Raw genomic sequence first — 25,649 nt, 5'->3', positions numbered from 1 at the left:
TAAGTGCTCTTGAAAAAGGCTAGTCAGCCAAGTGTTAAGGGAAAGCGGCATACGCCGTCTGACTCAAATCACGTCTCATCAGAGGTGCCGCGCCTCACGGCCACAGGGCAACACCGCCGACTTTAACCTCTGAGCCCGTCCGACTGCTGCTCTCCACCCTGCTGCAGACTCGAGTCACAATTATTGTATTTAAGTTGAATCTGTTGTGTCATTTTATCCATTTAATTGATTAGTTTCATAATTAAGTCGATACCTTTTTTTTACTTTGTATTGCCAGTAGTGCCTAACAAGTGAGCACCTGCAAGGTGCCTGTAAGGCCCCGTGCCTCACAGGTAAGCACCTGTAAGGCACGGGGGTCACGCATCACTGCAAGGGGCTCAAAAGGGTCACGCATCACTGCAAGGGGCTCAAAACAAGCACTTGTTGTGATACTTTTGGAGGAACAACTGATGTAGCTGTAGGATATTTTCAGGATTTAGTCATGTTTAGTTAATTAAGGAAGCTTGCCAAATGTTCAAATTAAGACCAGTGACAGACGAAGCAAACAACACCGGTTATCTCCTGACATTGACATCGGGTTGTGGGTGGGGTATATCATTCACTTTTTGTCAAAGTGAATGAGTGAAAATCAGGAAAAAGTGTGAAGATTTGAGTGAATCTGCAGTGGACCGAGTTGTGTTCTGTGGGGTGCTCCATGTCTGCAGAGGTCAGCAGCTATCAAAAGGTTTGGTCTGTCAAAGGAACAGACGTTCTTCTCAAATTCCTGAAGAGGTTAATGCTGCTTCTCACAGCAGTGCACTGTCTGTCAGGTCAATCTACCATAAAGGATTGATTGATGAAGCGTGTTGGCACTGGTTGACCTTGTGGCTGGTTCCTCTAGATTCCCCAGAGAACACCAGATTCTTGGTCATCACTCCGATCAAGGCCCTTCGTCTTTGATTACTTAGACTAGTCAGGCACTCAGTTCTAGGGATGATCTCGGTTGTTGCAGCTAAATGTTCAAAGTTCCTGTTACAGAAGTTGAAAATAATAATAAAAGAAAGATCTGGAATAACATGCCATTCAAGTCTTGTTTGTTTGCTTTATTCCATCTCACAGAAACAGTACAGTTAGTTATAGCAACCTTTAACTTTAAATAAAGAGATTTACAAAATATATTTTGAACATTAACGGTGCTATTTTTTTAAATCTTGTTTTGTAGGAAATATCTTAAATATTCAAAAGAAAATTTAGCTTGGGAGGTTGAAATCCCTTAGTGCAGTGATGCTTGACATGCTACTGGCTGGAGTTTGCAAACTAGCCAATCCAAAAGCGCCATTCATCTTCCTTGGTGATGATTGGCTGTTCCTCAAAGAGTGGAAATGAGGAAGACTGTAGATATTAGCTTCTGTTTTAATGCTAGTACAGTTTCCACTGTTCATGCTTATGTTAAGATATATTTGGTGTTTAGACTTTTAAAATAATTAGTTATCAGAGTTTTTTTAGAGAGCGTCTCAGGTATTTGTGTATTTTAGCTATTCGTGGGTGGCAGCGACCTCTAACCCCACGCATAGCGCGGGTCCATTGCACATACATTTTGCATTTAAGCCTCAGGCAAACATCATTAGGAAGCCTTAATCCAATCCCCAAAAGTCATGGATCGGATGTTTCGAATTTTCCTTTGCGTACCACTGAAGGAACATCGCACACGCCTCCATCAGGGATTCAAATGAGACAGATAAACCCAAATTCACCTCACACTTCTAACCTGAAAGCCTAAAGTGTGCTACTACAGTACACGAAGAGGAGCCCAAACAAAAGTTCTGGGAATAAAAAGAAAAGAAGAATCAGAAAGAGGAGGATGGGGAGAAGGACGGGAGCTTTCTAGCTATGAAAAATATCATCCGTTTTCATAAAGTGGCCCTAATCCCCTCCTAACTCTATTACATGTGGGACGCGTTCCTTATGAAGGTGCAGATGAGCTTAACAATAGAGAGAGAGAGGGAGGGAGCCCATCCCTAAATAGCAGCACATTGTCGGGATTCTTTAACTCAATTATCAATAAACACAAAAAAGGTCTAGCGAATGCATTTTGTGGGGAGAAACAATTTTAATTTCAGATATGGGTCCAGACTGAAACTGGGACACTGGAAGCTTTGATGTCTTAATTGTGCATGTGTGTGTGTGTGTGTGTGTGTGTGTGTGTGTGTGTGTGTGTGTGTGTGTGTGTGTGTGTGTGTGTGTGTTGTTAATGCCAAGGAGCCTTTCTGATGGAACACAAGAGACAGAGCAGGAAAAAATGGGAAAATTGAGACAATGTGACAAAAAAAAAGGAAGAAATGGGAGAAAAAAAAAAGCCCAGACAAAAAGAAAAAGACAGAGAGAGCCAGTGGGAGAAAGTGACATGGATGCTTTAGTAATAAAAGCACAGAGCTGAAGCTGGTGTTTTTGAATAGGCCTTGATTGGCTGTGCCACGGGGTCAAATCGGGGCCTCTGTGGAAAATTGTATAATGGTGTACGCGTCTGAGTGTGCAAGTCTTAAGGGCCTCTGATTTGCACTTATGGGATGTTTGAGTGCAGTTTGTAAGACATGAAACATGACCGGTTTGTCTGCCTGGTTTACAGGGCAGCTGTGTTGGCCTGTGATTTAGGAAAACCATAGTGGTGGCTGCTAAACATTCATCTCTGGTTTCGCAAGGTGTAATTAAACTCGAAACAAGCTAAAGGCAAGTATTTTAAGAAAACATGCTTATTTGATGTGTTGCTTGAAAGCTAACCCCAGAAGAAATATGGGTATTTTCCCCTGATCTTGACTTCTAACAATTTTTCCTTTTTGAAAAAACCACGATTTATCAGAAAATGTATAATTTGGAACAAAAGCGGTGAAATTGAAATGCGTTTTTGCCAATTTGTACAAGTGTATTAGTGTTTGAAATGAGCTTATCTAAATCTGCTTTGAAAGAGGATTGCAGTATTTGAAGAATTTAGCAACTAAAAGTAAAATACTTAGCTGCACAAAACAATATTTCACTGTATTTTTCAGGAATCTAAGTTATATTTGATCCCTTGTAACTCACAATACTAAATATTTAAAGCAGTTAAACCTGCACACTGAGTACAGGTTTTATTGAAACACAGGTTGAAATATTTGATGTATTTGTGAAAACACACAAAAAAAGGAATTTTCCAGAAGTTTTCTAACTGGAACAACTTCACACGATTCCTCCACTATTTTCTTTTTCTCCCTTCCTCTTTTTTTAATCATGTTTTAACAGCTTCATCCAACGTTCAGCAAACTAAACATAATAAATATCATAAATCTTTTCATGTCAATACGTGTTCTAATGCGAGTTAAAAGTTATTAAAAGCTAAAACTGTTGAAAGCTCTGTAAAAATGTTAGTCTTTGCTTGGCTGGACCTGAGCCATGAAGAGTCATCGCTCCCAAAATGTCTCAGTCACACTTATGTCACACTCGGATTTAAAGACAACCAATCATTTGAAAGCAAAGCAAGGTTTACATAAGAAAATAACTAAATGAGCTGCTTTTGATTAGGTGGTTTTGGGTCACTTGTGCGGTCACCGTCACAGACTCCAGAAACACTAAATAAAAACGTCTCATAAACAGACTGGCTAAAACCAAACAAGTAATCCTGCTGCAATTTCCTAACCGGGCCTTGTCCAACAGAGCTGCTCTGGTTCAAACCTTGTGCCGAAATTAGATCTGATTATTTCAGTTTCCAAAAAGTACAGATCTGTTTTACGAAAGGGTTGCTGTGTGGCTGTACATGAAGAAAAATTTGCTCCTAATGGTGTTTACATGAAGACAAACTGAAATGAGTCAAATTACAAACAACATTAATTAGTGTTTATAGTAATAAAGCAAAATACAATTAGAGAGTAATGTTCTCCATTAACTGTAAATGACAAATTTCTAGGGGTAAAAAGGCTTAATAAATCCTGCACTTGCTATTCTGGCAAAGGAGCTTCCATCATTCTCATCAGCATCTAGAGCGCTGTTGCAGGCATCCACTGCAGTGAGATGCTTAATATACATAAATATGTTAGAGGTATGCAAAGTGGAAATTCATGACACAGCCAAAGAAATACTGCAGTAGTCGTCGAGGTCTATCCCAACAATGAGCACAATGCCCCCAAATTGCTCCCTCACTGAACTAAAACAATCCTTTTTAAACATTATTGGTCTGGTTTGTTCTCAAAAAGAATGCCATAATTGTGCCAAATACAAACCCAATAAAGATGAAGTGGGTGTGGATGGATGCAGTAACATTTATTCACCACTAGGTTTTCTTAGAGTTTCGAGTTTAAACCCCCTCATAGATCGAGTAAGAAGTCTACATCACATTTACATACAAACATCTTAACAATTTGCAGGACTTCTATTATATGATGCAATAGTAATCCTTGAAGTATCTGATGTTTGATCTCAACGAAACAAAGTCAAACATTTATGTGACAGACCAACATAAAGTAGGGAAGGATTTGGAAAGACAATGACTTGGAGAGTTACTTTTCCTTGCATTGCAGCTACGGCTGCAAATGTCTTGTGATATGTTTCTAACCAACTCAATGAATTGTTGAATTAGTTCAACAATTCATGCTGTTTCAGAAGACAACTACGTCAAAAAGATGGCAAACTGTGGTTGAATTCAATGCCGAATATTAGCAGAATTTGATTTTGTTTTGATGTATCAAATTAAAGCTAGCTAAAAACATACACACACCACACTTTTTAGATCTTATCACAAAATCCCAATTAAGCTGCACTGAAATTCGTGGTTACAATGTCGCACAATATGGGAAAAGTTCATATCCGCAAAACACAGATTGTTTATGTCTGCCTGAGGCCTCACCTGTGGGCTGATGCTGGGGCCGTAGCCCATTCCAGGTGAGTTCATGGAGTGCGGCCCCATGGGTGAGCTAATGACTGAGAAGGGTGAGGTGAGGCCGTTCATCGGTGAACTCAGGGTGCTGATGGGAGAATGGAGAGAGCCAGAGGGTCCCATGGAGGTGGGGCTCAGCAAAGAGGGATGCATTCCACGATGGGAAGTAGGAGAGCCTAAAGGTGAGGAGGTCACCTGTCCTGAAGAATCTGGTTGGGAAAAAAAAAGAGAGAGAAAGATGATTAATGAACATCAAAGAATCAACAGCATTTTGGTTTTGAGGTTTCAAAAGCCCTGCAGTTCCATAAATGTATATTTTCCCATGAAACCTTAATGATCTGTTTTCAAGAGCACCCTCAGAAGATAATTACAGCTTTTCTTGACCACAGCTGTTAGCACCAAAAGTCTAGCACATCTGCTAAAGTGTGAAAGCAGGTGACAAATCTGGGCACTGTCCAGGAAAAAACGGACAATTTAGCAAAAAAAACCCCCAAAAAACAACAACACCTCAAACTATTTCATCAGGATTAGTTCAGAGAGGAAAAATAGGAGCTCACGCTAACATGAGGGCCAAATGGGGATTGGCGATGTCGAGACAGTCGCTCTGCTGCTCTCTCTGGTTCTGTCCCTCAAACTTCAAAAGTGCTTCCCTCAGGAATGCAGGAGGTCAGCATGCAGAATAAACCTACTGTATAATGCATGCGGCCGATGAGTGGGGTAGTAAACTTGAGAGAACGGAAAAAAAACATGACCTTGCAGCACAGCCCAGGAGGAGACCTGCAGCGGGGTTCTAAGTCACAGACGGCAATGAAGCTAAGGTCATGTACGCAAGAGCTCATCTGACTTCAAAAACTAGACTTTTCTTTGACTTGGGCTATGCTGAGCTGTCATCACAGAGATCTAAGACAGACAGAAACATGAGCAAAGACACGGTGATGATAATGAGAGTTTTGGAACAAGGTTTGAATATGTTGGTAGAAACGTTTTTGTCTTCTGCCTCTTTCGGTGCTGCGGTTTCCTGAACTACAATCTTTACTTCCATCCTCCATAAACTTTCTTAAAGCAATTTACTCATAATGTTAATCTTGCATAAAAATAAATGTATTTAATTTATTGATGTTTTGTTTACATTTTGAGGTGTAACAACAATAATTAAATTTTATTTGAGACATCCAGTGACAGTGAGAAAGCTAATCTGAAAAAGCTGCTCACATGTGAAACATTTTATTCAATTAATTTAAATGACACCATGTTTAATTCTTATATTATTACACATAAGTCTTTTGATATGCATTTGACACTAGCACACACTAAATGATCAAAGCTACCAGATTATGTACATGTGTGCCACTGAAACAGAACACATTTCCTCCAATATGGCTCCAATGATCCAAAACTAACAATGCTTAATTATTTTGTCTGCACTGATGAGGTTCAACTCACCTTCTAGAAGATTGAAACTGAAAGTGAAACTGATAGCATGACCTATTTTCTGATTAATTTGATTCACAATCATCTGACCACTTTGAGTTTATAATAGAGAACAATTTCTTCTTCAAATGGTCAGTAAAATCTTGTATATTAACCCAAAAGTGATATACTCCATCCAGATGCAGCAGAACACTGTGAATTCCACACCCCTGACACAACACGAAAGCCCTGTTCAGGACAAAAAGCGCAGGAAAAGTGACACATGTACTTCAAGGTTGTTGCAGGACGTAAAGTTTCAACGATTCCTCATGTTCAGAACTACGTTAACAAGCTTTGTCGATATGCAGGCAGATGTGGAGACGGGAAACAGCTACTCACGAGAAAAATCTGAGTAATCTAAAACTGATAGTAGGAGATTTATAATGACCGTCGAATGTAACTGGCCCAGAAAGCTGCAGCTGCTGCATCTGTGTCATAAACATATGGGTAGCATTTCTATCATACTCACATGTGTAATAATTTAGTGTCTTCTCCAGCTCCACTCACCAGAACAAAAAAGAAAAAAACAGTGGATCTATCCTGTGTCTCCTGCCTGATCCGTGTGTTGTAGGAATACATAGACACAATCACAATAAGTGGAAGATAAAAAAAAAAAAAAACATTCCTAATGGCTAACAACTGCTCTGCACATTCAGAAATTAGTTCAGTTTCTAATCTCCACACTGATACATCATGAACTTCTGTCTATCTGATTACGTTTTCTACTGTTTCTAGAATGTGCCCACCCACATAATTCCTGAAAAACATTGAATAAATAAATAAAAAAAGGCTCTTCCTGAACCAGCAATTCCCACAGCTGTTCCTCCAATTGGGTTTTAATTCAGGCAGATAAAGCGAGCCGTGGTATTAGGGTTGCCAATCCACCATTGTACGGCTCAGCAGGAGATTGTGTGTGTGTGTGTGTGTGTGTGTGTGTGTGTGATGAGCTGGGGAGTAGGAGGGCTTAACTGACAGCAAGGCTCCACCTGAAGGGGGGATGACAGAGACGAGCTGGGAGGTAAAGCCGGCTGCTTATGTCTCTTTCTCTTCCATTCATCCTTTATATATTTTTCTTTTCTGTTTATTGTATTGATTGGAGAACTTTTCTGGGTGACATTATGTTACGATGTGATACAATCTGGTGTGGATTATCTAGTTTGGTAAAACCTCCCAGATCAGAAAGCTTTCTCAAAGCAAAATATGCTTGCATGCTCTTGTGCGCGTGTGTGTGCTTTTGTCTTGTTAGAGATGCGTAAACGGTGTCGGATTACAGCTGGATATAAAGGACTCTGGCCTAATCCTTGAAAAACTACACATTTTTTCTCATCTACAAATTCCCCATTTTTTCTGAATGAAACATTCAGTTATCCGGATATTTTTAGTATAAATACAAAGTTTAGTCTGGATTAATGGCAGAGCTACATATATATATATATATATATATATATATATATATATATATATATATATATATATATATATATATATATATATATATATATAGAACCGACATAAAAACAAGGATGGGATGGCTACAATAATGGTACAAAAATACAAATAGATGGATTGTAGGAAAAATGAACGAATAAGTAAATGGGTGGATGGAAGAAAAAAACTTTCTTTGAACTACAGTGGTACGTCCTGGCAAATATTTTAAGGAAGTTTCATAGATTTCCAGATGGCAAAGAGACCTTGAAGTTTACGATAATGAGCAAAAGAAAGGCAGAAAAGAGATGAAACTAGAACAGCATGTATAAAATAATCAAATACACAAGGGGAGTAAAGAAGTAAAGAATTCAGCGAGGGGCAGAACGTTATAGGACCGACAAACTGTTCGTTCCTGCCTTGTTATCGCGTCTCGCAGAGCTTACGACAGTCTCAAGAACTCAACGTTTCTGGCATCGGTTTGCTTCATTTCGCAAGCAGCATAAAGTAAACAAATGTTCAATGATTAGATAAAAGCTGAAGCAAATTACTGAACACAGGCAGGGCAGATAAGACTGCAGTAAAAGCATCTATAAATATGAGCGACATCTGCCCAAGTCCTACAAGTGTCAGAAAAAAAAAAAGGAAAAAAAAGCTGACTCAGGGTTAAATAGGAGCAGAAAAAGTCTTTGTCGCCTCTAGCTGCTGCCTGTCAATTGCTCCAAATTGCTTGGCACATTAAAGCAAAAGTGACAGCTACAAATAAGCAAATTAGGGCCCAATCTTCCTGGCAGGCAGAGACAAGAGCTCCCCTACTTATCGGCTCTCCTCTTCATTCAAGCATCTCCCGTTTCTAAACAATAGCTCTCTCCTCTTGCCTTCCTTGCTCTTTTGTTCAGTTTTTTTGGATGTGATTACATGGAGGGAAACTGCCAGTTCAAGCGCTGGCTCTCGCAGGCTTACGCGTTTAGAACGTGATAGATGGACGATGCAGATGAGAGCAGTTAGTGAGATGAAAAAGAGAAAGCTTTCCGCGTACAAACAGAATCACATGGCATTTCTTCCCTACGCCGGAAACAACTTGTTTACATTCTTCGGCCGGAGTGAAACTGATGCGATAGAGATTGATGATGACTTTCCAGAAAAATGACACTTGCACAAAGCTCCTCGCGTTTGTGTGGACTGAAACGGAAGGGATTGTCGTGACACGGCAAGAGAAACAAAAGAATGGCTGCAGGTCACGAGTCTAGCATAAATTCTCCTTTCTAGAAATATTTTGAGCTTTGCTTGTCTAAACATATCCGATAGCTTTGATATGTTGGTGGTGGATGTTGCAATCCTATTTATGTTGTAAAAAGCAGACAGCATGTGCTTTGCAAACTTGCCTTTGTGGCCACATGTGTGCTATATAGTTGGCCCACAATAGCTGTGGCGGTTAGCTGTGAACAGCTAAATCCAACCATTCAAAAAAAGGCTTACAGCTGCATATTTTAATTGTTCAAACACCAACTATGCCTTAATATGCATAAATACACACAGTGGAAACTATTTTACTGCTATCACAGAAGCTAGTATCTACAATTTTCCTTATCTACAGTCAGGAAAACAAAAATAGCAGTCCAGGATTTGGAGCTACATTCCACAGAAACAATTATTATTGGCCATTACAAAAAAAAAAAAAAAAACGGAAGAAAAAGTCTCATGTATATATTGGCACAAGCCATGATGGCTAAACAACAAACATGTGGAACAAGATGCTCTAATGAGATAAGACCGAAACTGTTGCAAGACTTCAAATGATCAATTCTGATTGAAATGTGCAAAGAAGAATGGGTAACAACTGCAGTCTGTCGGTGTACTGCACTGATGGGTCCTAAAAGCATCTATATGCAGACACACTTTTAAGATTCATATCTGCAAATAAAAAAAACTATTTAAAAAAAATCCTTTAAGTTAGGAGTTAGGCACTACGTTTTGTTGGTCTATTACTCAAAATCCCAATGAAATACATTAAAAAACAGAAATAGTGAAACATTTGCAAAGTTCCGTAATAAAGATAATTAGTTAAGTTAGATTTTCCTGCTACGATATCTGCTCAGTTGACCTCATCAGCACTAGAAAAAGAAAAGAGATAATTGCTGCTCACAACAAAAGACGCAGACAGATTCTGCAGAACTCTTAAGAACCAGGGCTGACTTTTTTATCGAGCCCCATAAGCTGGAGTTGTCTTTGCCATCAGCAAGGGAAAATGCATTATGAAGAGAAAGGATGCAAAAACCTTCATACGATAGTCTGAACTACCCTAAAAGCAGCAGAAAAAAAAAGAGTGCGTATCCTTAGCCTGCTTTTACAAATGACAAATGCAGCTCATAACAGCTAAATCTTCACTTTGCTTCTGGTGACTCTGAGTTTCTTTTCTTAATAATAATAAAAAAAACATTTATAACCTTGAGCAGATACAATTGTTTCTTGCCCAAAGGCCAACTTCTCTTCCTCTGTTATCCAACTACTTGTGGAACAGCAGCGATTAGGTGGAGCATATGTGGGACGCAGCAAAAAGAGAGAGAAAAAAAGAAGACAAAGGGAGCAAGCTCGCAAATCCCTGCAAATCACACACTTTGCGTCCAGCTGCCGTTCTGAAACTGAGGCGCTTAAATCTTGATCAGTGGAATTGACCCTCTATAGGCAGCGATCATAATGCTTTGCATTTTGTGTGATTGAGCCTGATGCATACAGATTTAGGTTAATACCCCCCTCTGTCCAATCATCACATTCCTCTGAGACTCTGGGATTTTCACCCAAATGACACACATGCATACAAACATCCAGATGGGCTATATGAGGGTCCTCATACAGACAATTTGTTTTCTATACGTCCATGCAGAGCAGGGTTTCAGAGCACAAAAAGAGAGATATCAGCCAAAACAACATTTTATGCACCGAGCTCCCTGTGCATCTGTACAGTACTGTAACAGCAAAAAACTTGAGCTCTAGCAGGAAGAAAACTTGATGAAAACCGCAATCTTTGTTTCTGCTACTGTTAATATTCACAGGGACATTTTAGGCGAGGCAGGTGAGTCACTTTTAGAAGCTTGCAGAGCAGAACAGCGCAGCGCAGCACAGCCAGGATGAAACGTTAGTCATTAGCATTTCTCCGGATGTGTTCAGAGGAAGAAGAGAGACGAAGGGAGGAGGAGAGGCGGGAAAAGATGCGGCTAAAAAACCCAAGAGATTCAGTTCGTTGCATAAAAAAAAAAAATCGCTCAAAATAACACAATAGTCTGTGTAACAGCTTTATTTTCCAGAGTTTCTACTTCTGACGTCTGCATCACCATGACGACAGCAGGCTGATATTTCAATCTACCCGCTCGGTTGGTGCTTGCTTAAAAAATTAGACCAATATTCATCACCTTGCCATCGTCAGCATCCAACTATGTGCAGAGTCAACATGTTGTGTGTGCATATCCATGTGTGCTCATTACTGGTAACCGTCTGTCTACCGTTGTGCACAGCATAAACAGACTAATCTGGTCCTTTCAGTGGAGATAGAGAGTGTAAATATCTGAGTCTGAAGTGTTTACTCTGTGGACAGTGGGAGTGTGGAGGAAGTAATGACGGGAAAAAGGCGAACGAAAGGCAACAGGTGACGTGAGGCTTATTTATGAGGTGGAAGGGTGGAAAAAGCAGGGCGAATATCTCGTTTTAAAAGATTGTGCAATCGCTTCACAAACGAATCAGGCGCACCATTTTAAAACACCTGCCGACCAGTGTGTCGGCCCTTCTTCTTGCTGCCAAAACAGGCCTGACCTATTGAAGCATGAACTCTGCTGAGTATGCCAACAAGCTGCAAGGTTAGAAAAGAAAACATCTATTTGTTGTTTTTTTAAACTTAGACGTTGCAGTAATTAAGGGAAACAGAAATCAGATGTAAGCAGTGTCAGTAAGTGAGAACTTTACTGAATTAGAAATGATCTGATTACTGCATCTGTAAATTGAAATATTTGTGTTTTTCTCAACTGGTTGGTAGAAAAAGCATTTACAGATATGTTCATTTAGATTGATCAACAGTCATTAATTGGAGTTAATCTTTTTCAAATGTAAAATTTTAACCATCTACAAAAGTCTCCTTGTAGCTAAAAAACATTATTGCACTTTAAATAATGTCAATAAAAATAATATTTTTATTTGATGAATAAAAAGATTATATTTGATCAATAAAATTACAGCCATATTATTTTTCCTCCTCAGCGCCGGCCCACATTTATGCACAACGAGCTTTGGGATGATTCAGTAAGCAGAGGGGAAAAGAAAAGGGTCATTCAATAAATAATAATGACAATTTTACTTCCTGTTTACACAAGTAAATGGCAATTTGAATCAATGGAAAGTGGAATGAACTCTGCTTCAGAAAGAGTTTGATACAGATCGTACTTTTCACACCCCACACATCCTGCTTTTTGTAAAAATTTAATTTCTAAGTGAAAATAAAAGACAACACAGAACATGCAAAACCTGAACAGATGGAGAGAAATTATGATGCAAATCGATGCGTAGATGAACGTTAGCAGGACGAGGGGTAATAATGAGGCTTAAAACGAATTTATATGTAAGTCTTGGTGGAAACAAGGCTTTATGTTGTTGTCTCTGCTTTAACACTCCATAAAAGAAAGAAAAAACAGCCTTCAAGTACAAGTCTTCCTATTTACATCAAATCCTCATTACAGTCAGAGAGGATTAAGAAAAGTGCACAAAGCCAGGTGGTGATGGAGGTTGTAGGCGTCACTGTAATTCTTCCCATGATGAGATTTGATCAGGCATATCTTCCTGACAGCGCTAATCAAAAGTACCAAAGCCCCTTCAGGGTATCTGTCGCCGCCCCTATCTGCTGCCACCGTGAGCCGACTTGTAGACTAATAGAAAGAATGTGTGAGCAAACACATACAAAAGCCTTAATGTTGGATAAAAGACGGAAAAGAACTCAAACAGGCCACCCATCATTTCACAGTAGGTGGGCCACTAACAGCCATCATTTGATACACTGTGTTGATATAACCCGATTCTTTTTGCCTGCTGAAACAACTGCCCTCATTAAAGACTTAATTCTTTCCCTCCCACTGCTTTTTCTTTTACATTTTTCTGTCTCTTGTGGGCTTCCCCTCCTCTCTCTCTCCGTTTCATTTCCCTGCTTGCAGGCGGATGAAAGTGTCAGCCCCTGAGCCATGCCTGTGCCCTCCGTGACTCTTAAGTGTCTGAACAGGCCACGGAGCCACGGCTCGCTGTGGCACGGCGCCAGCTAAGCCAAAGATTACTGGCACCATTGCTAACTGTGAAGTCGGCTGCCAACACTCTGATCTGTTGATATGGCCTAATTGTTCTCTTTAGCTCAGAGGTGATACACAAACTCTCCCTGGGTGCTCTGAGTCTCAGTCTGCACCGGATTATGGATAAAGCAACAAAAGATCTGGCTGAGCAAATTTTGCTTTGCCAGGAAGACAAACATTACGAGGATGATCATTCATGCATGTATTTGAGCTATGTTTGAATTTTCTTTCGTAATTTCCTTCAAAAATGAAAGGTATTATAGGTTACGTCTTGATTCATCAGGTTCCTCCCATAACCTGGCCTGAAATACACAGTCAAGGGAAAACTAAAGCACATATCCGTTGCTTTTTATAGGATTTAAGAGCAAAAGTGGCAAGTTTCAAATGAAATGTGATTAAAAGTGTCTTTAAAAGAAGGTGTTGGAGCAATTTGTTGGTCTGGAGGATACAGGTGTGCAGAAACACATCAATAGAAACCCAGGAGAAGCGACTCCTGCTGAAGCCATTCATCTGAAAAGGGTTCAAAGGTCATTCTGTGTAAATCCAAAGTATCTCATTGTGAAAAACATGATTCAAGTGAAGCACTTTTAAAAACATTCCTTCTGAAGAAAATTCAACCCATTTTCTTTTTAGCTACGGGATCAGGGCACTTTACAGTCATGGACTTGTATACTAAAATATTGTATTAATGGATAAAGCTTAAACTTAGCCTTAGGGATGTGTCATGTTCTCTTCAAAGCACACCAATGACAAAAGACTGGTTTATCAGCACAGAAAACATGCACCTTTTTCATGCTAGAAAGTGAGATCGTACGTCATGTGATGAACCTAACAGAGCCGAGAGACCAACCTGCGAGTGGGCAAAAAGAGAGGGGATTGCAGGATATGGATGAAAGACAGCCAACATGGTCAAATTATTACACTAGCTGTGCTTTGGTCAGCAGCTAATGTCCTGTGCAGTAACGCACAATGCAACGTGATCAAAGAGGTGGCGAGAAGCCATGAATACCAGCCCAACCCGTGGAGCAGCTGTCAGCGCAAGAAGATTATGTCGCAATTGTTCTCCTAAAGAAACCTGTGAGAAGACGGCATAGATTAGGGAGCAAGTGGACATTTTGTTCTGAAAACTGATCAGTCAGAAGCAGGGGATATGAGACACGGAAATGGGATCAAAGGATCTGACAGGGGCTAAGTTGTGATGGCAACCGCGGCTGCGTTGATGCATCAGGGGAACGAGGGCTAACAAGACAAAAAGCATCAGAACTGGACCATGGAGCAAAACTGAAGGAGGAGGCCTAAACAAAGGAATAACGTTTTGCGTGCAGCAGAACAGAATGATGCAGAGTGACGCATTTGGGAATGTTGTATGAAATCTTGGGTCTTACAGATTCTGCACTACCTAACTAAGAATTACTGTAGATCATGTACAATCTTTTGTCCCACACAGCCTGCACCCTGGTTAGTGTGGCCTCTGTCAGCATCAACATTTACAAGAATGGTTCCAAATTCCCCAGATCTCAATCCAATTCAACATCTGGGGAATGTACTGGCTAAACAAATGCAATCAATGGAGGTCCCTCCTTTCACTTTTAAAGGAACTCATTCTAACATCTTAGTGTCTGATACCACATCTGAGCTTCAGGGATCCAACAATGTATTTTTTGACAGCTAAAAGGGCAGCAGAGGATCCCAATGATCCCAATGTTACATCCAATTTGTATACAGTCTTATAATAATAATAATAATAATAATAATGCATATAAATATTTTGCAACTGGAACTGGAAGGCTGCAAGGAAGAGCTGCTACTTCATCAAGCTTCCGATTAGCTTGAGCTCAGAGACGGAAATCACAACACAGGCCCTTATCTGCTGTGTTCATTGCCAAAACACACTTGAAAGCACACAGCCGAGCCTAAACATAAAGAGATAATAACATGAGCGAAAAACACAACCTTGAGTCCTTTCAGCAGGAGCGAGAGGCAATCTCATTTCTGCTTTGGATTACTTTCACACTCTAATGCTGCCAGATAGTTTTGAGTTTGCCAGAATAATATTTCAATAGGCGACGGGGATGCACTCCCTGTTTTAAGCACACATTAAATTAATTAGCAAAAAACAACTTTTATGAAGGAGAAATATTATTACAGAAACACTTGCCCTCTTTTGACTATGTGTTTTCAGAGTTAGGATTCTTTTAGAGATTAGCTATGTCAATTATTGAAATGGAAACTAAATCATTGTGTGGTAACAACACAATGAGGAATCTATCACTTAACCCACGGTTAAGAGACTATGGTTATTTGGCCACTTTTGTTTGTACAAAACAAGCAGTGAAAAACATTAAAATGTGAAAGGTCATAAACAGCCTTAAGATCTCCAAGTACCACAGCTTAGTAACGGCACATTGTCCACTGACAGCTTAACTGATGCCTAACATTCAGAGTTTAGAACCAACCACAGAATGAAGACAAAAAGTTTAATTATTTGTTCAGTGCAGCTTTCGATTGCATACCATTCAATGCTGGTCACGGAGTTGCATCAATAGTTCTTTTTAGCATACCCCTCCTCTGTTATGATGCAGGGTTAAACATTCACCCTGCAAATAATCTGATTGGAAATTTAATTGTCCAGGAAATTCCTAAATTTGAATGATAAAAACGGCGTATTGTAGTCTGATCTTCTGAAACGTCTGGTGTTTCTTTCTTTGAATCCAGTGCGAGTTGAACGTCTTGAGAATGAAACTAATGACTTTAGATTGTGATCTCAATGTTCAGAAACACATTTTATTTAATCACAAACTGTATTTTACCACCTCTAAAATAGATCCAAAATCAGATCCTTCTCAGTGCAACCTATCAAAAATTGATTAATGTTCTTACTGCACACTGGATTTTATATGCAACCTCACTTGTATTTTTGATCTCCATACACTGTTTTTATTTTGTTTTATCGATACCTTCGATTTAAAAAAAAAATATTTCAAAATATACTGAGTTTATGACTGTTGTATGAAATGTTTTCGATAAATGAAGTAGATCTGTATGTTTGATCGTGTGAAACACTTGGAATGAGCCCAAAGCGAATGTTGGGCCTCTTCCACTGAAATCTAGGAACACAGTGAGAAGCACATACTGTATATTTAGATAGTCATAGCCGTCTAGTACAAACTCTCCCAGATTTTCATGTGATTTAGGACATGGCATCCTGCATGGATCACATTTAACTTTTAAAGGATTGTCAGAGCCTTCTTCTTAAAAGGTTTGATCATATAACCTTCTTTCTTCCATTTTATCCCCTTTTTCAGTGCTAAACTGTGAGTTGGTGGCCAGAAGGACTCGGCTGTTATCTCTGGACTTTCAACAAAACACCCCCTCTTGTCTTCCCAACGGTGAACAGCCACGAGATAAGGGCAAAGGGGAGGATAAACACAGATTGATCAATGGACGGGCACATTAAAGAAAAGACGGAGAGGTTCCTAGATGGCACAAATAATGAGGAATGGAGGAAACAAGAGCAGAGTGGGGAGGAGAAAGCTGGAGATCCTGGGGGGGTTTTGGGAAGGGGATGAGACGGGAATGGGAAAGTATGTGCGTACGTGCCGCAGGAAGAGGCCTGCAGAAGCCGGGTGGAAATGCACGCGCCTCCATAAGAGCAGGGGGCTTACACATCCCACAGAGTGTGCGTACGCATGCGTGTGGTTGTCGATGGTGGAGTGTATTTTGGATCGGCGCACCAGCTTGTAGCAATAATAAAAAAGAAATCCTCCCAGGGAGAAGCGCAGGATCGGAGGCATGCCGAATCCAAGATAAGTAAACAAAATCAGGAAAATATAGTTGATCTGACTGATGAGGCCAGACCTCAGAGCTCCCACGCCTCCATCCTCCCCTTCAGCTAGTCGACTCGACATGCAGCACTTTAGCTATTTTTTACATAAAAAAAAATATAAATAAATCACAATCAAAAACTTTGTTCTATTTCCACTTGGTTTATAATTAAGAGCCTAACATAAGCTAGTGTTGTTTTCAGATTACAAATAAAAATCTGGAAAATGTCAGATGCAATGTATTTAGTCAAGCAGCCTGGATGACTAGTAGATGTCTCATCAGATTCCTCCACCTGGATCTCTGCAGCTCCTCCAGACTTACACACATGATCCTTTCCAGATATCCACGTGGGAAAAGAAATAATAAAAAAAAAATGTTTCCAGTTCATAGCCATGTACAACTGGATCGAATGCAATCTTGATAAACTCAGTGCTGTCTTTGGCTGTGCTATGCCACCATCTTTAGGAAGGGACTTTTTGGAGACGTATCTTTTTAATCTTCTTATGTATTTTCTGGGGGAAGTAATTCTGTTTGATTTAAAATGTCAGATGATTTTCTGGGTGAATTTACAGTAGATCAAACTGCTGCAATGCTAGCAGGGTACAGTCTTTAGAGGGCTGGAGAGAGAAAAGAAAGCACAAAGGTGGTTAACTGAGGCATTGTTTGCATCAGTGGGACCTTAAGTGGAGCTGGCATTAATGTGGAAGAGAGCCTGCAGATTTATTCGTCTTCATCTCCCCCTGGCACTCATGCTCTCACATTTAATTTTCCCTCACTCTTCCCCTCTTCCGCTCCTGTTTCCTTCAATTTCTTTCCACATCTTTCCCCTTGCCTTCCCTGTTCATCGACGGGACTCCCCAGAGGTGGAGGATAATCCCAGTTCGGGTGCGGCGAGTCTTTCATGTTGGAGGAAGACATGCTGGCGTGAGCGCTGCCAGCCATCTCCCTCCACTCTGCCGATACCTGCGGGTTCCGAAGCCTCGCAGCCTCCCTGCGCGCGCTCCTTCTTACTCTGTTTGTGTTTTTCACACAGCTCTGTGTTCTCTTTAATTATGAAGACCCGTTGCTTCACTTTGGTAAATGTGGCTGACAGCACATACAACAGAAAACACTGAGGGAGCCGGATCCGTCTCTGTTAAACAGAACCACTGACTGATACTCTGCTCTTCTGTATCCTCCTGATGCTTTACAAGAACCCCAAAATTTTGTTTTTAAGGAGTTTGAGGCAGATCCTTGGAGTGAAATAGAGACTCTGCTCACGCTTTTGTTTTTCCTGAGCACACAAGTGTAAATAAACATTTAAGGTCGTTGACATCAGACATAGAATGCCCAAGACATGTAAGTTTAGTATGATTGTTACAACATCTCACACTTTCAATCACAGTCGGTTATTTTAAAGTTTCCCATCGGCTGATTCACAACATAAAACAAAAGTTTAAGAAAACCGAAACATATTCGTCAAACTCTGGCTGAAAAAAAGCAAAGAAAAGAAAATCTAAAGAAAATACGCTATACTTTCAAACAAGATGATACACTCACATCTAAATGCTGGAAGCTTGAAACTGATGTGGAACTGATGCAAGACCTATTTTCAAATTAATAAAGTGAATAATTTTCTGATTTAAAAGGTATTTCACAGATGGTTGCTTGTGTCTAAATAGCAAAAGCTGTACTAGCCCCCTCGATCCCAAGACGCACGCACTATTCAGAAGAAGTTAATGATAAGTGATGCACACATTTCAAGATGTGACAGAACTTATTCTACAAACTCTCCAAAGTTTCTTCACAATTAGAAATTCTAAAATGATTTCAAACTTGCCAAACCTTTATGTCATTTAAAAAACTAAAAAAAATATCCATCATTAGTTGGTTATGCAGTCAAGTGGAAGGTTTTTACACTATTGAAAGGCGGAAAAGTTACTTATTTTTCTACAGTCTCAGAAGTGAACAATGATCTCTCAGTACTATCAAAGGGTGCATTGCTGTAGAAAGTGTTTTTTCCAGTGATGCAATGCTGTAAGACACATCTGTGCTGGGAAAGTTATATTTTGGAAGCAATTTTTAATTTTTTTTCTCGCTGGCATGGAAATACATATTTCTTTTAGCTTGTACATCTTGCTGGTCTTGGATGGACACACGTATGTGTTGGGCTTGGCTGCAAGACAGAGCTCAAATAAAGTTGTGGTCATGGTTGGCATCGACGGCCCCCTCTGCAGAAGAAGCAGGTGTTGTTCATTGGCTCACACCGATGTGACCATAGCTGCGGGGCTTTGCAATTGGCGGAGGGCAGACACCACCGCTCTGAGGAGGAAGCCACTGATGCCAGGCGTGTTTGTGGGCCGGGGTGAAAGGAAGGGAGAGTGAGTCTATGGGGGGGAGGGACACTGTGGAGAACAGACCACCTGGAACCCAGGCCTCAAAGGCCTGGCCTGACAGAGTCAATCTGACCAACAGTGAACAGAAGACAGCCAGTCTGCTGACTTCCCCTCTCTTGCATTTTCACTGGCAGCTCTCCAAAAAACACATGCTGTCCAGCAAGACTTTCAAATAGGAACTTCAGCTCGGGATTTTCCACTAAGTCAAGGGGGATTTTTTTTTTTTTTTTTTTTTTGCAAAGCTATAAAGAGAAAGTACACAAAAATCCTTGAAAAAGAGCAAGAATAGAATCTGCATGTCCATTTGTTGCAACACGAGCTGCTGTTAACCAGCCTAAAATGTGGATATTTTGTATTCACCACATCTGACAAAGCCACAGCATCTTAAAAAAAATAACAAGCACAACGTGTTGCAGCCTTAGCAAACCCAGAACGTGACGTTAACACCAGAATTTCACACAGAGACTATATAGCATAATTGTATTAGATTTCAAAGAACCTTTGCAGTGTGACAGGAAGCAATCATGCCATTGGAAGTCAACATGGATGATCATCCATTAATCAACCCCCAGCTCCCGACTAAGCCCTCTACACACTAAGGTTGGCCTGGGATGACCTGGGCAATCTGTCTCAGTCAAGTCTAGAAAAGATATGGAGAAACAGGAGTTTTTCTTCACTTTAATCTTCTTTTCACTTCTAATCCTGTCCTTGTTTTTCTTGACTCTTCTGTCTCTTCTTTGCTTGACCAAAGGTTGTATTTCCTGCCCTCATGACCCGGCGTCCTCCCCTTCAGGATCTCTCTGCCATGACTAACAGAGTTTCTCGCGGGTGAGGAGGGGGTGGAATGGACTTTTTTTATTTATTTTTTCCCCCCAAGCTGCCTCCTAGAATACTGTAACCAGAAGCGGTGGCGGAGAAGAGAAAACATCCAAATTCAAGAGGAGGACTCTGCCAAGTCAGCAAATTAATGGAAGGAGGTCACTAATGGATAACTCTCACACACAAGCTCTACTCCTTTTTACCACACACACGCTCAAGTGTTTTTCCTGGACCTTCATCCAAATGATGGGGAGCGCTCATAGCCTGGTTTTCCTCAGGGCGGCTGCTGAGAGACGGCCTCCCTTTGCCACTGGGGGTGTGAGAACAGGACAAGACTCCCGCGGTCATTTGTTGCCCCGAGGATAAACCATAGATCTTTCATGAACACACAGTGATCCCACACATGCAGGCATAATTAACTCACCAGTTACACCAAGTGGTTAAGCTGATGCTTAAAGGATGCATTTTTGAACAGGATATTTATATAAAAACAGATGTGTATTTGAAATAGGAATGAGTATAAAAAACAGCTAATTCCAATCGAAGTTCTACATTTCAATCAACTCATATTGTGCATAATCATGCTCAAATGAGTGCAACAATGGACTGCCCTAATAAATACCGAATTAAGTTTTCAACTGACAAACTCGGCATCGTTCTCAAAAATAAAAATCTGCAACAAATCCTAGTTATTTAGCAAAAAAAAAAAAATCATATTTTTTTTACTCAAGGGTGCAATATTTGTCTGCTGAGTTTGAGCTGTCTGGCCTGTAGTCAGGGTGTTACCCCAGTATATGTACCATGTGTTTTATTCATGTAAGTGTGTTAAGTAGACTGCACTGAAAGTAGCAGTGATTACAATCATCTTAAAACCTTGGGTTTCAGTCACAGATCTAAGACATTTTGCTTTCTGACAACTAAAACTGAAAATGAGCTTTTCATCAAAGAAAGCAAACATCATATTTGAGAACATAGGTATAGGGAAACATCAAGATGCTGCTACGTCTCAGTCCAAAAATTCCACTTTGACACGTTTAAAATGCTAAAATAATCACAAATTCATCTGCAGGATTTATCACCTCGTTAAAGCTCTTATGAAATGTAACATTTTAAGATGATCCTATAGGAATTGAACTGCATTTATTTTAATTTCTCATAGAAACACTCCTTCACAGTTTTAAGGGTTCAGATGTTTCTCTTTTCTGTGCAAAGTCAATAAATCAAATTATTACTCCATTTTCTTGTATTTGAAAACATAGAAAAAATGTTATTCTATTTTTTTTTCCCGCAACAAAAGTGTCCCTGGCTCAGTGTTTTGACCTTAGACGTGTCTCTTTCCTGGATACTCTTCCTGGAAGTCACTCCTAGCTCAGCTACTTCCTGGGTGGAGTTACTGAAGGAAAAACTGGTGCTATTGACTTTGGTTTTTCTTTCCCATAGAAAGCAGACCTAACCTCCTGTTTCTGTGTTCCCCTCCATCTCTATCCTGGATGAATGCATTGAACTATTACTGTCATTAACTTTGGCGTTACTGTTCAACATTATTGTGTACTGCCTTTGATTTTTTTATTTATTTTTTTTATGGAAAGTACTCGCGGTCCAAAGACACGCACCATATATTATTAGACTAAGCATACGCTGACTTATTCTTTCCACCTGCAAGTATGTGGGATAAAAATGGAAAACAATAAATAATTATTAATGCAATCGACGCAAACTCCAGAATCAAATCCAAGTCCACAATTTCCCTCTGAGGTCGTATCAACAGTCTGGAATACGTCGCCGCCTGGCACCGAGCGCCATCCTGACACACACTGGAGCGAAGCAGTCTGTGCACCGCGCGACACGGCCTGACGCTGACTGATAGCTGGCTGGGGATCCTGAGGGGCACCGAGAGTTTAATCACCCATAACCGCAATTACAGACATACACGTCCGCCTCATAAAGCACTGAAACAAGATGAGCGCCTCCCTCCTCTCCTCCCTGCAGCGCGCATCAGCCAAATTCCACTAAAGCTCAAGGAGGAACGAGGGAGCCAAAGGCATAACCTCAGAGAGTGAGGGTGTGCGGGCGGAGACAGGGGGGGGGGGGAGAAATCCCTACCTTGTGTGCTAAATTAGAGGGAGAATTGTGGCATATTAATTAGTGCTTTTAATACACTTATTAGCTTTCAAACAAGCTTTTATGCACTCAGCATGGAAGAGTGCTGCAAGAGTGAACAGGTGTGTCGTGTTTCTGCAGGAGATTTCTGAGGATCTTAAGGAGCCTTGAAATAAGAGATTCAAACGGACCGAGCTGCTGCATCAGTGAATGCACAAAAAGACAACATTAACATATCAAATACGTAAAGTCACACACACACACACTCATGTGCCCGAAGCGCATGCGCGGACGTGCATACGAGCGCACAGTCCTAATGATCACATAAAAGCTCACAGTACACCGTAAGACAGGCCTTAGGACGGATTAAGATGCAAGCCTTTATCAGTAGGTTCCCACAATCCCCTGTAGAATATCTCATCTCTCTCTTGCTGTATCTTTTTTTTTCTTACTTCAACTCTTTCGATTCCCCCTCCTGCCATACCTCAGGAATAGTGCCGGGAGAGGGAAAGAGAAGAAGAAGAAGAAGAAGACGAAGGGAAGAGAAAGCAGGAGGGCAGCAGAAAATCAAAAAATAATACTAAAGTAAAAAACATTTTGGAACAAGTTTGCTAACGGACTCGCTGTGGGCAGCAGATCACAACTCGGCTGCTAGACACCAAAGCAGCAAACGAGATCCAAAGCCACCCCTGGTCATGAGTCAAGCACAAAAGTGGCTTTCTGACAGGGGGATTAGCAACAGCAGGTGAGAGGGAAAGGGCTCCAGGGGTCAGCAGGTTAAATACAGAGGGCAGCCGGGATTATGAGGAATCACATGATTGAATTTTAAAACGTTAACAATGACGTTAAAAAGTATGTTTCTGTGCTGTCAGTTATCAGGTCAGAAAGTCTCACTGAAAGTAAACTAACACCACAAAATCAAAACTGCTCCTCTTAAAACACAACTAAGTTTTTCAGAATCACAATGAAACAACAGAACTGCAAAGTTCATACATTTTAACAACCGACCTACGACTTTAAAACATAACCACCAAATTAAATCTATTTACTATTTTCTTTTATTTAAGTACATGATCGGGAATAGGGTGGAAAATGATCGAATCTTTGATTCTGTCACAAAAGCATTTGTATTTAACATCTCCTTCTATTTTATAGAACCATATTTCACAACTGAAATGGTTCAGTTGTCTCCTTCTTAGAGACTGAAATCAACTATTTACATGCATTTTCAACTCTTGTCATAAATTCATGAACTCAGGAATATGCTTTGATCTGTAAGTTGTCATATTTCAGTAGGTTTAGAGTTGTGCTGTACCCTTAGCATTTCCAGATGATTAATTAAACAGTAGTTCATGGACTACCGCAATGAATTCCCAAAAAGCACATCAACATTTCTAGTTGTAATGTAACACAGTGCGAGGACGTTCTAGTGCTGTGAATATACACTCAGTATTCTGACGCTGTTGTTCAAAAACAACACTGGGACACACATCCAACTCAATATTCCTAGACGGCCCATTTGCATCTTTTTGAGAGGGAGGATTGAGTTCAGACGAGAAAGAAGCTCAACAGACAACCTTTGAACCCTGGAGGTGACAGAGGGTAAGAGTATGGTCACAAGATTGATGCTGCAGGTGATTCATGGCGCTGCGGCTGCACTACACATAAATCTACCCTTTCGCCAGAGGCCGAAAAAGTGCAACAAACATGAGCTACAGAGAAAAATGTCGTTTTTTTGGGGGTGTTTTTTGCACGTCATCTCCACTTTCTCTCTGAAAACTTCAAAGATAAATGGCTCATCAACAGCACAGTCGCACACAATGAATGAGGCCTTCAAATGAAAGCAATTTATTTATTTTTTTATTTCAGCTTGTCGGCTTGGTAGAAATTATATCTGCAGGAAAACGATGAAGTAATTGCATGAATAAAAGAGGAAGTGAGAACAGAAATTTAAATAAGCATTTAAAAAAATGCAAAGTTTCTGATACCATAATGTTACACCAAATGACAACATGGACTGATACCAATGTTTATGACAATGCATCTTGCATCCCTAATAAAAACACCCTCATACTCTCTGTCAGACAGCAGCATGCTTTGTCTACATACAAAGTATCATCCCGTTAATTAATCAGGAAGGGCTGAACTCACCCACATGTTCCTTCTCTTCAGATGGAGATCGAAGGAGAGAAGCTGCGCCTGCATCATTCAGACTGTTAAGTGCAGCTCAGTGTACAATAAAACTACAAGACAAAACATCATAGACGCTGCACATCTATGTTGTCTTCTCACCAAACTGCATTTTATCGCGTTGTGGAAGAACACTTTGACAAACATCCCACGACGAGAAAAAGCCTCGTCTTCTGCTTCACCACATGTGGCCTTTAATAAAAACTTCATTTATTCAGTGAAATCTGTCCTGCCAGTGTTTCTGATGATGCACCACCAGTTATCTCTCAGTATTTGATCCAACATAGTCAGTAAACACTCCCCTGCTGGTCTTATTTTTCTTGCATGTCAGCTGATGTGTATTAGAGGGTTTGTATACTGCTACTTTAATGTCCCTCTGATCAGTCACAGAGTTTCTCCAGGGGACAGACGGCCATGTAGATACTTCATAGCTACGTTTGTCCAGATCCGCGAGACAGCTTGAGGCCTCCAATTAAGTTCTCTTTTTAAATGTTTGACAGCAGACAACAGCTAAGCTTCAGATCTAACATTCACATTGTTTAAATGAAGTTTAAAGGGACTAAAAACTGAGCCCAGGACACACCCTGACCACAAACCTAAAAAGCAACTGTTACAGTCAGGATATTATAATATAAAAACTAGCATATACACACTATGTACACATTATGTCAAAAGCATGACTACCTTTCTTAAAATTTGATTTGATTTGTGCACTATCAAGTAGAAGAACAACAATAAACAGGACTTGTTTAAAAATAATTTTTGAAATCAATTCAAAAAAATAAAGTTGAACCCATCATCACATTACGAGCTTTCCAGCTCTAGTACAGGTGCTGGTCATAAAATTAGAATATTGTGATAAAGTTCATTATTTTCCATAATGTCATGATAAAAATTAAATTGTCATATATTTTAGATTCATTGCACACCAACTGAAATATTTCAGGTCTTTTATTGTTTTAATTTTGATGATTTTGGCAAACAGCTCATGAAAACCCAAAATCCCTGTCTCAAAAAATTAGAATATTATGAAAAGGTTCTCTGAACGAGCAATAAAAATAATCATCTGAATCAACAAAGTAACTCTAAACACCTGAAAAAGATTCCTGAGGCCTTTAAAAACTCCCAGCCTGGTTCATTACTCAAAACCGCAATCATGGGTCAGACTGCTGACCTGACTGCTGTCCAGAAGGCCATCACTGACATCCTCAAGCAAGAGGGTGAGAAACAGAAAGAAATTTC

At 40.2% G+C, this 25,649-nt stretch overlaps 1 protein-coding gene across 2 annotated transcripts in view; it reads right to left on the bottom strand.

Annotated features, from left to right (window-relative positions):
* rxraa (retinoid X receptor, alpha a) overlaps nucleotides 1-25,649 on the bottom strand; it is a 125,150-nt gene that overhangs the window by 43,997 nt on the left and 55,504 nt on the right. For both annotated transcript variants that reach the window (XM_088011046.1, XM_088011047.1), the window contains exon 3: nucleotides 4,853-5,091. In XM_088011046.1, coding sequence (XP_087867172.1) covers nucleotides 4,853-5,091 — 239 coding nt within the window. The remainder of the gene's footprint in view (nucleotides 1-4,852; nucleotides 5,092-25,649) is intronic.

Source organism: Poecilia mexicana, unplaced genomic scaffold (genome assembly GCF_051168715.1).
Source record: "Poecilia mexicana isolate PSO_F unplaced genomic scaffold, ASM5116871v1 scaffold_12, whole genome shotgun sequence".
Classification (NCBI taxonomy): Eukaryota; Metazoa; Chordata; class Actinopteri; order Cyprinodontiformes; family Poeciliidae; genus Poecilia; species Poecilia mexicana.
Note: the sequence above shows the minus strand (reverse complement) of the source record. Positions and strands in the feature narration are given on the sequence as shown.